This window comes from Cyprinodon variegatus, unplaced genomic scaffold (assembly GCF_000732505.1).
Source record: "Cyprinodon variegatus isolate N-32 unplaced genomic scaffold, C_variegatus-1.0 Scaffold757, whole genome shotgun sequence".
In the NCBI taxonomy this organism is placed as follows: Eukaryota; Metazoa; Chordata; class Actinopteri; order Cyprinodontiformes; family Cyprinodontidae; genus Cyprinodon; species Cyprinodon variegatus.
This window is the reverse complement of record NW_015151210.1, coordinates 299,403-313,750: the sequence shown is the minus strand read 5'-3', so window position 1 is coordinate 313,750 and position 14,348 is coordinate 299,403. Positions and strand designations below refer to the sequence as shown.

The following is a 14,348-nucleotide window of genomic DNA, read 5'->3' as shown; positions in this document are numbered from 1 at the left end:
GATATTCTGACTCTTTACTTAACACATAACCCTGCTAGACTTTCAAATGAAGACTCTGGGGTCTCTACAAAATAAAAGACTCTACATTATACATATCTATCAATTGATGCAAATATATAGATTATAAGCTAACATCAGCCAATTACAATATAAGGCTTTGCATATTAGTTAATGCTAGCTGTATTCATTGGTTTGTGTTGGCATTCTTGCTACAATTAGCACATTATTATGATTCATATAGCTTATTAGCTAGTATTAGCCAATTTCAATACAATAAATGGTGACATTTTGGTTGATGATAGCTACTATTGGTATCATTTGCATATTAGCTTATCATATTAGTGAATGTAGCGCCTAATGACGGCTAAGGCCATTTTAAACTTTAAAGGTGAAATATCAGGAGGTTCTGCTCCTACATCACCTCCCCAGGATTCATTTGGTTGAAAGTGAGAGAAGAATTCTCAGGAGTTAGAGAATCAATTAATGACATTATTTCGGAAATGTAAATATCCATTAGACTGGACAAAAAAACTGCCTCTGTCCCTCCAAAATGTTCGGAAGCAGTCTGAAGCATTCTAAGTCATGTTGGTGCTGTCTTAAAGTTCTCAGTTCTTCAGTGGTGCATATGAAAGCTTTATTCAATGCTTTGTAAAAAACAGTCATGATTGAACATTTTCATGCATAAGCTGATACTTTTTCCACAAAACCTACTTTAACTATATCACATTTAAAAACATTAAGACATGTTGGCTTATTGGTGCTCCATTGTTTTCTGCCACACTTCACCTTCCTCAGCAAAACAGTACATCTGTTTAGCTTACTGCAAACGCAGCATTTACACACCAAACACTTCTCTAGATTATATTTAAATATGATTTAAATATTTCCATTTGTTCAAAACCAGTGACAGTCAGCTTTTTGCTGCATGTCCTCCATATGTGCGCCGTTGCTGTGTGTATTTTGTGTGTAAATGCAGCCAACACAGAAAGCTTCACAGTATTTGTTGAGCTTTGTGTTGTCCTAACATAGCTAGTTGTTGTTATGAGACTCGGGTTTAGTCCTTTAGGAATGTGGGTCGTAAAAACATAATTACAGCTGGATTATAAACAGTAAAGTAAAATCTGTCCCCTCGCTCTATTAATTTATCTATGGAGCGTTTTATTTATCTCAGTAATAATAGAGGCTATAAATAGATAACAGAATTGTGTTTAGTCAGTCCCAATTTCCTCAATAAGTGTAATAAAAATTGTACATGGGCGGTTTGCCACCAGCTTTGCCCTGATGATGTTGTGCAACTTTTTTTTTTTCACAAAAAACTTTTTTAAATGTTTTAAACCATCATATTATATTGATACTAATAATAATAATGAGAGGATATAATGATGAACATTATAAGTCTATTTGTAATAATAAATAATTGAATTTTATCAATCTCACACTGGAGAAATTCACTTCTGCATTTGACGGGAGCAGTGGGCTGCCATTGTGCGCCCAACGGAGAGCAGTGTGGGGTTAAGGGTCTTACTCAGGGACCCAGAGTGGTAGTCTTTGGGAGTGGGGCCTGAACTGAGAGCCTCTAGGAGCCAAGCGCAATTCCCTATCCTCTAGGCCACATTTGACACCTATTGGGAGTCAAATGTCAAACTGAGTTCAGTGGATTAATTTTTGATGGAGCATTTATGATCCTATATTTTTTCCTCCTTAGATAAGAAATAGAGGATTCATGTTTTTCTAAATTAAATACTCTGTATGTATATATAGGCTGTAGGTAACTGTGACAACTGTGATGCATTAAATATTATTGAAATTCACACATTGAAAGTTAGTTAGTTTTAAATAGAAAATTTAAAGCAAACATCTTTGCTTAGAAAAAAAACCATTCTTTTGTTATTTTACATTTTGTTCAAAATAAGTTTTTGGCGCTCATGGGTCTCTTCAAATGAAAGAGCAAAGAGTTGATTTAGTGATTGGATGGGTGGTATGGCATTTGGATGGATATGCTTATAAATGCAGATTGATTGGTGGATGGATGAGTTCATTAATAGATTGGAGTTAGCTGGCGAGCTGTGTTAAACAAGGCAGGTAGTTATGGACTGTTTGTCAGGAAGTCACAGTACAGTTCTGTTTACATTTACTACATCCATGTCTGTGAAAGAAGCAAATCTCCTTTTTATCATCTTTGCCTCAATCTTGTTTAATCGCCTAAGAGCATCAAGATAATTTCTAAAGGTCCTTTAATGATGCAGGATTTTAGCAAAACATCAAATGATTACTTCTAATTGAGCTGTTCAGTAATCACGCGCCATCAAACGACCACACTTTTCCCAGAAGCATATTTTAAGTGGGTGTATGTAGCTGGATGATGCTTTGCAGAGTCTTAAAAACAAAAATCAAAGCTTTTATTTTGTTCCTTAGATGAAAATGCAGCCGTAATCAGCCCAGGGCCTCAAGGGTAAATGTTGACACTTGCAAACAGCTAAATACTTGAAATCCAAAGCTGGTTTCTCAGATGTATTATTATGTGAAGCACTTTGTAACTTCTTCTTTTCAGATTGGATATACAAAGTTTACTTTGTATCATCTACAATGTCAAAATACCCACAATTTTAACTTTCAGAAACAACTGAGGAACAGGCATTTGTTTTAACTGAAAGTTGAACCCTGAAGACATCTTATTCAAACACCACACTAATACCTTACACCTTTTCACCATTAATTTTACTACTATCCTACAACTACTGCTACTGTATGCTGCTATACCACAACTACATTTTATTTGAAACCAACAGGAAGTACCATGTTACTGTGACATGGTAGAAACCTCTCTGATTACTTTAAATAAATTCCTTCAGAAGTCCTCCCAAATAGTAAATATAATAAAACCCTTAGAAATGTTTTGTTACAAAGTTTGGCCGATTTTAACCACAAATAAAACAGTAAATAATTCAAAACAAATCAAATAAGTCATTGTCAATATAGTTTGGACACAAGTGTCTTTAATGATCTTGTAGAAGAAGACTATGAGAATGGACTTTGGATCAGCCATTGGCTTGAATCCAGAGACACCCACACAGGGTCACTTTGGTTGTTCGACACATTCAATACTTTGCTGTTTGTATTAAAAGAGATGTTACTAGAGCAAAGCAGTATTGTTGTAGCTCAGTATTTGAAATAGGGGGGCACCCATTTCAGCTTTTTGACCGATCAATAATCATCATCATCAGGGGTCACCTTACATCCCTTATGTTCCACTCTCAGTTTTAAAAAAATCTGCAAAAAGCTTTTTTTTGCCCCTTGTAACAGTATAAACTGTCATTAACTGTACCAGAGGTAGAGTTCTCAATCATAAATGGAAGATTTAGAGCATAGACGGTGGCATTTAGGTATCAACCAACAGAACATAGTCCCTCGAAAATAAGTAAATCCAAGCCGATCCAACGGATCGATGCACCCCTACTTTTTCACCATTGTTCCCTCAAAGACTTTTTTTTAGAAATTCTTGTCCTTGTCCCTAAATAATATCATTTTGGTCTTGGTCCTGAAAACAATGAGTGCAAGACCACAGTTATTTGCAGTGGAAAAAACTTTAGCAGCATCTTCATAGTCGATACTGGGTGCCTCAGGGCTGTGTGCTCAGTCCCTTGTTGTTCGCACTGCTAGTAGCCCACTATGCTTCCGCTTTCACAGCTCATAGCAACATCATTTCATCACCCTTTGCTCTTAGAGGTGTACCCATAACAGATTAACATTAACATCATATTTCACAGCTTAAATTTTGCTGCCCTTTAAATTAATATGATTAAAATCAGAACTAGTTTTACAATGGAATGTATTTAATTTTATGATAACACTAAAATGAGAAAAAAGCAATGAATCAATGGGATTTGGTAGGAAAAAATCTGAGATTAGATTTTTAAGCCATATTTCCCACCCCTAGTGGGCAATGTGCTTCACTGCGCAGATCTCTGATGACCACACCAGGTTGAAAGAGGAGACAATAATGCCGTGCAGAGGACAGTGAAAGATCATTGGCTTGTTTCCACGTTTTTTTCCCGAGTTTTCTTTGGGAGCAGCTGCAGGAACAGGGCTTACAATATTTTTACCAACCTCTGCATAGAGGCTGTTAACTGTTACCGTCAGCTACATTGTGTTTCTAAAGATGTTTGAAACTGCTGTGATCAGTGATTTGTCTGTTTTTATTCGTTTGTTTTTTACTTTCACCTCTAAATGTTGAAGATCCAGTTGTTAAATCCAGTTATCAAACTGTTTAAAGCATTTTGCAGGGTCTTTGGGTGTTGGCTTTTTTTAAACACCTCTCAATGAAGCATGTTGGAGCAATACCTCACTGCTGGCATTTAAAGTCCAACAGGACTGTTTAGGTAGTGTTTTGTAGACTGGGGAGACTTGGTGGGCTGTCCATTGCTCTAATCAGAACAAAACACCAATTAACACGGCGTCCTCTGTAGCTGTACTCAAACTGCTCTATCAGAAAGCTCCTGGTTTTATTTCCTGATAAGAATAACAATTTACGCTCAGTGAAACGTGCCATTTTCTTTAACTAATTAACTCCAGCAGTAGGATGTTGGGAAGGTCGTTTCCAGTTCGTCTGTTTATTTAGAGCCTGTTGATCAACCTATGATTTTATTAAACAATCCCAGATTGTTGCTAAGAAAGCTATCGTTCTGTCTCCCATGACTCTTTTTCTTTCTTTTATTCATTTATTTTTTTATTAAAACAGATCTTTTTTGTGCAATTGAATAACTAAACGTAATTTAAATAAAATTACTATAAGTATATGCTTTCCTCTGTCTCAGATTTTCTTTAAACCAGCACTTTGCTTATATTAGGTTTGTGGCCAGTTTTAAATGACTGCTCTTTTTTTTTCTTTCTAAACTCTAACCTGCCATGCCAGTTTAGGCCAATTCAGGTTTCTCATTAAAGGATTGCATGAGTTTTCCAAGGACAAACACATTTGTTCTTCTAGTTAAGGTGGCAAAAAGACTATTATTGATTTGGTTTTATTTAGGACACTTTAACTTAACATTGAACTTTAATATTCTGGAAAATCCACCTCTTTCCTGCTTTCCCATTTATAGGAATCACTCCTACTTCAAATATATACCCTGACAAACGGGCAAAAAAACAAAACTCTCCCCAGATGATTCGTCCAGAACAGCAGCAGGTTGGTTTTAGGAATTGAGAACTGAGCTTTGCTAAAGAGAAACAGTAAAAATATGTCCCCATTCTCTTCTCCTCTTATCCATTTCTCCTCTTTTAGGATTTTTGCAAACTTTGCTCACTCCTGTTTTTTTTGGTTCTCTTTCTTTATATTTAAAGTTCCCATCTTCCTGAATATGCTAAATACAAGCAATGCAGAAAGTACACAGCTTTGCACTTTCTCTACATTTAGTAACGTGGGCCTTTGATAGACTGCACTGCACCCTCTCTTCCTTTATTGAGCTGCTCAGAGGGCAGACAGTGTGGAATAAGTTTTGCTAATCTTTCTTTTTTTATTGTTTTGTTTCTCTTCATTAGTTTTCTCTTATCATCCGTTGTGTAATCAAGGATGGTTTATTTTCTTTATTAGATCATTCTTCAAGTGCTATTTTATTTTTCCTGTCTTCCTCCACCATATCAACAATACCCTCAGTACTCCAGATATCTAAAGGAATACCTCCTCACATTTCATTTTGTTTCTTTATATATTCACTTTATCTATCACCTGTATTAGATTTTTTGGTATCAACAAAAAAAGATAATTAGAAAGTTTTTACAACTATGCACATTTAGTAATGTTCCTGCCTTATTCCAAATCAAATAAGTGTACAGTGGGGACAAGTGCAAATTTCCCATTTTCAAAGCTTTAGACATCTTTAATTTTTATAGCACTTCTCTTCAAATGTAATTTAAGCAATCTAAAAGTACAGAGAAAAAGTAATTATTTATACAGTAAGTATTACTTAGGAAAAAAACCTGTAAAAATGATAGATCTCAGACATGTTTTGTAGTTACACAAGCTGCAGCTGGCATTTTCAGTTTCAGCTTTATAGACCATCCGGTTGAAAATCCGTCAAAGGTTGCTCTCAGTCTGCTGGTGGGAGTGTGTGTGAGGCAGGCGGTCTTGTAGGCGGTCAAGCCGATATGTCTATAACAGTAAAAATAATATGTTTTATAGCTCTTACTTTTTATGCACATGTGCAAACAAGAACATAAATGTTTAATTTCCACAGCATAACAGCCTGTTATGTTGAGATGCTCCGGATAGAATTTTGCAGTTTAGAACTTAATTTAGTACTTTGCAAAAACTTTGTACGAGGATTCTCCTACCCGCTGCTTGCATCTCATAATTTAAAAGGTCTACAGTGGGAACATAAAGTATTCAGAAACCTTGAAATTTTGCAGTCTTTGTTTGATTGCAGCCATTTGCTAAAATGTAAAAAGATCAGATTTCTTTTTATGTACACTCATATTTAGACACTTTGCTCTGTATGATTAATAGCAACGTTTGGATTAGTACAGCCATGATCTTCTTGGGAAAGATGCAAAAAGCTGCATTTGCATCTGCATTTCTATATATTTTCAAATCTTTCTAGAAACGCTCATTTGGGGTTAATTAAGGGCTGTGGCTGGGCTAGTAAAGAATGGTCAGTTGTCCCAAAGCCACTCCTTTGTTATTTTAGCTGTGTGCTTAGGGTCATGGTGTTGTTGGAAGGTGAACCTTCGGCCCAATCTGAGGTCCTGAACGTTTTGGAGGAGGTTTCTTTTAGGTTCTCTGTACTTGGCTGCATTCATCTTTCCTTCAATTGTAACCAGTAGTCCTGTTCCTGCAGCTTAAAAGGTGATGAGCAGTGCCTGGTTTTACAAATGCTACTTAGAGTTAACATCAGAAAGTTAAGTCTTTGTCTCATCAGGCCAGAGGATCTTATTTGTCTGGCAGAAATGTTTCTCCTCATAGGTTTTTATTTGTCTTGCACTGAGAAGAGGCTTTATTCTGGCCATAAACCCCTGACTTGTAGAGGGCTGCACTGATACTCCACTTTTTCCCTACTGTAGCTCAGTCAGAGTGATCGTTGGTTTCTTCTTTACCACCAAGGCTCTTCTCCCTCTATTGCTCAGTTTTGCTGGAAGACCCGGTCTAGGATGAGTTCAACCATTTAAGCATTATGAAGGTTTCTTTGCTCTTAGGAGCCAGAAATAGCTTTGTAACCTTGGCTAGATCTGTACCCAGTCACAATTCTGTCTCTGAGCTCCTTGGGTCGTTGGAACCTCATGTTTTTTTCCAACATGCACTATGAGCTGTAAGGTGTTGCTTACACAGGTATGTACCTTTCCTGTAGTTTAATCAGTTTAATGAGCTCCACTACTTCCTGAGCTTCAGCCAGCTCCTTTGTTTTCTGTTTCATCACTGAACAGACAGATTTATCCAGGTGTGTCTGACCTCAGTAACCATGACAACATTGGCCAGACACCCCTGGATGGATCAACCTTTCCAGTAATGAAACACAAGAAACAAAGGAGCTGGCTGAAGTTCAGGAAGTAGAGGAGTTGGGCATGTAGCCCATTAGACGCAGCTGGACTCCAGCGAAGGACTAGAACCATCTGAGGGAGGATCAGAGGAAATTGACAGCCTGTGAGATAAATATGAGCATCAGAGTAAACGGTCTGAATATTTTTAACCATTTAATATAAAGTTCTTCTTTTTTTAATAAGTTTGCAGAATTTTCTACATTTTTTCTTTCAAATTGGGGTGCATTATAAAATGAGAAATAAAAAAGAATTTTATTTTAGCCAATGGCTGCAGTGAAACAAACTATTTTAAAGGGTTTTGAATACTTTCTGTTCCCACTGTAAAATCAAGAAAACAAATGATTGCATCCATTAACAGATCCATTGTTGCCATTTCCATCTGTTGACAATGGCTTCTGTTAAAGTGACTTTTAAGAAAGACCAAAGGAAATAAACAGCCGAGCTCATTCATCCCCCTGTAGAGACTCTTAGGTGGGTTGCAAGGTTTCTCCTCGACAAAGAAAGAATGAATAATTCATTCTTCTCTTTTGCTCCCCGTCTTTGAATATCCCTCCAGTTCCCTAAAGGCGTGCTATTCACCTCCAGAGAAAGGATCTTGATAAGACACAAAGCATCTGCTCACATATCAAATGCGGCTTCCTAGAGCTGAAGAGAGTTTGAAAAAGTTCCCCACAGAGAGCCTTTTATTTTTTTTAAACCAATGAAATGATAAAACCAGGATCACGTTGGAGGGAATAATTAACATTTTTATCTGATCACCATCATTTAGATCTGCTTTAAATATCTTATTTGTCTTTTCTAACACTTGTATAGACCTTAATATTATGGAAAGATAAAAATAAATAAATAAAAACCTCCCTCTCTGTGGCATGTGTCGTGTTTTCTGAGCGTCACCTGAAATTTTCCACTCTAAAAGCCTCCTTTTCCACCTATTTTCACTCTGTTGTGTCCTGCAAATCAGGCCAGCTATTCAAGCTGTGTAAACCTCAATGATTATTACCAGGAACGCTGAAATATGAGCGCATCAGGGGAGGGGATAAACATAACGGGAGAATGAGGGAGCATGCTGCCAATATTTTGTGGATACTTTGGAGAAAAATAAAACATGGTTTGGGTAGACGGCGTGCTGTGTTTTTCTAAGGAAGTAAAACTGAATAATTCATGCTATTCTCCCTGTTCTCTCGTGTCTGTCTCTAGCTAATGCTTCTCTGCTCCCTTCTCTCTTTATTTCTTTAAACTGGTTTTTCTGCAGATCACACCTCGCTCGGAGGATTGGGGGACAGTTTCTATGAGTACCTGCTGAAAGCGTGGCTCATGTCTGACAAAACCGACACAGAAGCGCGCAAGACCTACGATGATGCCATAGAGGTACATAGCGGGGATATCGGGCGGCGTTACGATCGGTCCACAATGATGCACACTAACCCTCTGCTCCTAGGCCATCGAGCGCCACCTCATCCGCAAATCCAACGGCGGTCTGACGTTCATAGGCGAGTGGAAGAACGGCCACCTGGAGAGGAAGATGGGCCACCTGGCCTGCTTCGCCGGCGGCATGTTCGCCCTGGGTGCCGACGGCTCGCCGGACGACAAGGCAGGTCACTACCTGCAGCTCGGCGCTGAGATCGCCCACACCTGCCACGAGTCCTACGACAGGACAGGTGAGGCATGGCGACACATCTGGGAATCAGCAGAACGAGATGAAGCTGTAGCTACGTTTACACGCCGTTCCAGTTATTCTGACACATAGATGACCTCATTAGTGAATAGATTTTTCAATCAAAATCTTCACTAAGAGACAAAACTCATCTGTGGATGGTTTTCTCTTTAATCCCAGAGAATCTCAGTGCAGTAAAGGTTTGGATGTTCAGACATTTCCCTCCCATTAATCTTGCCTTTATCATCCTGTCTGTAGGAAAGCTGGACCTTATTAATGAGGAACGTTTCTCATTCAGAATATTTAAGTGTGAGCTGATCTGAGCAGAACCACCGAACGTTGATCAAAGCGTTCCCAAACACACATGCAGGGGGGAGAGAACAGGAAATCAATAGGGAATGCTGTCTATATTCACCCTTTCTGACTTTTCCATATTGTGCTTTTCACTTATAGACTCTGATTCTGAGATTTTGTGAAACCCAGCTGGTGATTTGCTACCTCAGCTGAACAGTCCTGCTATTTTATTTTCTCTAAGCTGAAGTTGTCGCAGTTTTCCCTGCTTTAACGACAGTCTTGCTCAGCACTCTGATGCTGCATCATGATCTGTAAGTGGGTAATTGTGAGGTTGCTCTGAGACAAGGGAAGAGGTTGCCGTGGCAACAAATGAAGACGTAGAGGGGAGCTGCAGAGGGAGTTTCTCCTGCAGCGGTCAGCCTCAGGAGCTGATCGCCATGTGGGACGCCTCGGTGACGATGTCACCGCTTTCCCCTCTCAGACCCTCAATACTCAGCACAGCTAATTGGCTGAAAGCACTGTTTGTAAAAAAGGCAGTAAGATCAATATGACTGGATGCATTTTATTATGTACAAATACACGGTAATACACACACATCGGTGGAGCCTCATTATCGACACCAACTGAAGAAATAGGACTAACAAGAAGCAAAAGATGTTTTTGTTTTTTTTATTAATTTGTTCCTTCTCTCCTTCCCTCTCCTCTATTTACTCTCCTTTACTTTATTTCATCTCTCCTTATCTCCTGATTTCTTTATTTTTCTCCCTCGTTTCCATCCATCCCTCCCCAAGTCCTGAAGCTCGGCCCAGAGGCGTTCAAGTTCGACAGCGGCCTGGAGGCGGTGGCCGTTCGGCAGAATGAGAAGTACTACATCCTACGGCCGGAGGTCATCGAGACCTACTGGTACATGTGGAGGTTCACCCATGACCCCAAATACCGGCAGTGGGGCTGGGAGGCAGCACAGGTAAAGCAGCGTCACAGATCCAGTCTTTGTAAAACGCGTCTATTCGTGTCTTCATGAAGCTTCAAGCTGCACCTCGTTGTTGTGCCTTTATATCATGGTGCTTATCACATCAGCGCATTACAGGGCTGCTCATTTGGTAGTGGGTAGCACTGCTGCCTTGCAGTGGGGTTCGATTCCCACTGGTTTGATTTCGAATTCAATTCCGGGTTCGATTCTTGACCTGGGAATGTTCTCCCTGAGCAAGTGTCCCTTCCTCCCACAGGCCAGAAACATGACTGTTAGGTTAATTGGCTTCTCTAAATTCTCCTTAGGTGTGTGTGTGAATGGTTGTTTGTCCTGTTGGTCTCTGTGTTGCCCTGCGATGGACTGGTGACCTGTGCCCCGCGTCCCGCCCATAGACAGCTGCAGATAGGCCCCCCTCGCGTGACGGAAAATGGATGGATGGATATCGCATCACAAGAAATTTAAATAAATGCATAAAACATGAGATTGAAGACGACCAAAATAAAGCCTTGTGCAGCATGACCCATGTACGGAAGCCTTAGTCCTCGACGCGGCCGACCCGGGTTCGAATCCGACCTGTGGTCCTTTGCCACATGTCTCTCCCCCTCTCTCATAACCCTTTGCTGTCAGCTTACTGTCAGAAAACAAGCCACTAGTGCCGTAAAAACTCAACAAAAAAAAAATGTAAAGCCTGGCACAAAACGGTAGAACCAGCATTCAACTGTGATAAATAACGAGAGACGAATTTGGCTGCTTGTCAGGAGGAGATTTTTCATAGCATAACATTAGGGTTTAACAAGGAGTGGTTTAAGGCTTTAAACACAATAACTTTTATCATTTTAGGTCAAATCTTTACTTGGATTAACAAAGCATAAAAATGAATATTTTATTCATTCACAGAACTTGTTAAAAATTCTTCTTGTAAATTCTTCAGTAACAAAGCTGACAGGTTTTATTCCCCATCATGCTGCAGCATTTGATGGTTTAATGAACGAGTGGATGGGCGAATATAAATGACCAATTTAAAACACATTATAAATGACAGTGTTGAATTCTGTTACAAAGTAACATAAAATCAATTATTTGGGAATAATGATGTTTTAAAAGTGTTGATTTTCTTCAGGAAATTCACTGCGGTTGACTTTGCCTTGAAGTGGAAGGAAATGATGGTTTACTAAATATTTTACAAATGGAAAAAAAGTCTAAACTAGTGATGCACGAAACATCTGCATCGATATCTGGAGCAGATGGGGGGGGGGTCATTCAGGGATGTAATGGTAATGCTGCTCAGTATTGAGGCTATTGCAGAAGAGCAATCTCAGCACTATTTTCAGTCTTTAATGTTGTCTAAAGGGTGGAGAAATAGATGATAAATATAAATATCTTTATCTATAATATATCTATAAATATCTTTATCAGCCATAACAGCAATTTTAATATCTCTGATACTGAGATTTTTATATCGGTCCCTTTAGTCTGAGCACCCAATGATCACATTAAGGTTGATCTGAGACCATTTTCAGCGTTCGGTTTATACCGCACTATCAAAAATAAAAACTGCTCAAAGATGACTATACTTTTCTGCCCCTGAGCCTCTATTTAGATTGAATATTTAGAAAACTTCAGCTGCAGAGAAAAGAGAGGGATTGGGAATTTTCAGATAGTAGATAAACCCTGCCATGAGGAGGATTGTTATGTTGATTTGCAAATTTCTGCCTCTCTTTTTGTTAAAACTAAAATAAAAAGTATTAAAGACTAAAGCTGAATCACATAAGATTCAATCGGCATCAGAAGATCTAATAACCAAAGTTCTCTAGGAAAGTCAAAACAAGCTCCCTAAACTAGAGATGCAGCGATCCAATATTAATGTATTAAAGAAAATTCTAGATCATCGATGAAAATAGACCCAATTCATAGGAGCTGATCCTTTTATTCTATCTCTGTAATTAATCTGAGTTTGGTTGAAAGTCTCTTAAACAGCAAGAAAGCCTTTGAATTTGATCCGTCTTTAATTTTAATAAACACCGTCAGTCTGAACTTATCCTGTTAAGGTGATTTAGTTACCATTTCTTCTTTTTCTGACCTGATACTAATCTCAAGTTTGGGATAAACATGTTCATCCATGCATGTTCATTTGAAACCCTGCTGGAGGCTTTCTAGGAGCTCTGGTGCCAGTCACTCTTATATTCTCAGGTCTTGTAATTAAATAAAACCATTTTGGGATCAGATTTGTCCAGCACTGTCCAAATTAATTGCAAATTAAATGCATGGAAGTGGGGATTTGTTATCTTAATGAGACTGGTCCAGATAAGATATTGGCACTGTGTATTTTTTTAAGTTGGAAAAGCCATAATAAAAATAACCAGAAGTCTTATAAAAGTGAGTAAACATGTTTGTGCAAAAGGAAGGAGACACTAAATATACACACTGTGGAAAAAGATGGCTGTCTACGTGTGATTAAGAAAAGGCTTTCCTGTCTTCAGCGGATGCAGGATGCTACCAGTGACACACCAGCTGTTTATGCCATATACTGGGTAGATAACCGCTGCTTTATAAAACCTGATTTTGACAGGATTTGAACAAATGATCCTCTTCCTATTTTCCTCTAAACTATGTCGCTCTTCCTGCTCTCTGCTAAAAAAAGAGACGTCAGCAGAACACAATGCTGCCATGGCCAGAGTTCAGAAAGGGAATGATGTGTTCAGAAAAGCTTTGATCATCGTCTACTTTAAAAGATTACGGTAAAAAGCTGACCCTTCATAATCCAGTAGATTCTAAAATCCTAAACCTGATGTAAAAAATTACTCATTCAGTCAAGTCAATTTAAATAGAATTCAAAATAATTATAATATATATATATTTATATATATATAAAATATTTCTTGATCAAAATACTTTGATTTATAAATATTGAATGAATCAATGTTATTTTCACTGTGAAAACAGATTCATGTTCATTATGTAACCAACTCAAATCTACCAAATAACTACAAAAGCAAACGGAAATGTATTTATTTATTTATTTAGTTTTAACTTTTATGTTCAAGTTGATTTGGATATCTGGATTTTTTTTTTCTGGGTGAAAATACAGGGTTAGTTTTTCACTTCTTGCAGCATTTTATATTTGGAGAAAAGTGTCTACTTTATGCTGATCTGCAAAGATATTTGGTTTTTATTTTTCATCACTTTAACAAAGACAGCTTTCTTGACTTGTTGGAGATCTGCCTGTTTTTCCAGTGTAGTCCTGTTTCTCTGACTGGCTGGATGTGTTCTTTTCATCCTCTGGCATGGGAGCTGGCTCGGTGCTCGTCTGCCTGGCTGTGTGTTTCCTGAACGGGGCCGCCTTTTACAGCTGCTTTTTGTATCTCTGCTTCTGTCTCCTTGAACCCCAGTCAGCCTCGGCAGATGGCCGCTTACACTGAGCCTGGTTATGCTGCAGGTTTCTTCCTGTTAAAAAGGAGTTTTTCCTCTCCACTGTCGCTACAAGCATTCTGAGTGTGAGGGATCGCCTTTGAGTCAATGAGTCGATGCAATCAACTGGTTTTCCTTAGATAGAAAACTTTGAATCAATTTGACTGAATGATCTGGTTGAACTGTACAGTGCTTTGAGATGACATGTGTTGTGAATTGGCGCTATAGAAATAAACTGAATTGAATTGACTTTACACTAGTGTCATATTGATAGATTCTCTTACCTGAGTGGTAAATATCAGCAGCTCCTCCAGAGTTATCATTGAACTCTTAGCTGCTGCTCTGATTTTTTTTTATCTTCGGTGAACAGACGTGTCTTTAGGTTTGTAGTTTCCTAGTTTGGATGATGGATTGACAACAGCTGACCCAGGGTTCCTGCGGGTCCTTAAAAAGTCTTAAAAGGCATTGAATTCTTTAAAATAAAACTAAGGCCTT

At 38.5% G+C, this 14,348-nt stretch overlaps 1 protein-coding gene across 1 annotated transcript in view; it reads left to right on the top strand.

The window, feature by feature from the left end:
* The window catches only part of man1a2 (mannosidase, alpha, class 1A, member 2), a 103,723-nt gene that overhangs the window by 77,024 nt on the left and 12,351 nt on the right, over positions 1–14,348 (top strand). The window contains exons 7-9 of the mRNA XM_015395745.1: positions 8,780–8,895; positions 8,966–9,185; positions 10,267–10,439. Of these exons, the coding sequence (XP_015251231.1) occupies positions 8,780–8,895; positions 8,966–9,185; positions 10,267–10,439 (509 nt within the window). The remainder of the gene's footprint in view (positions 1–8,779; positions 8,896–8,965; positions 9,186–10,266; positions 10,440–14,348) is intronic.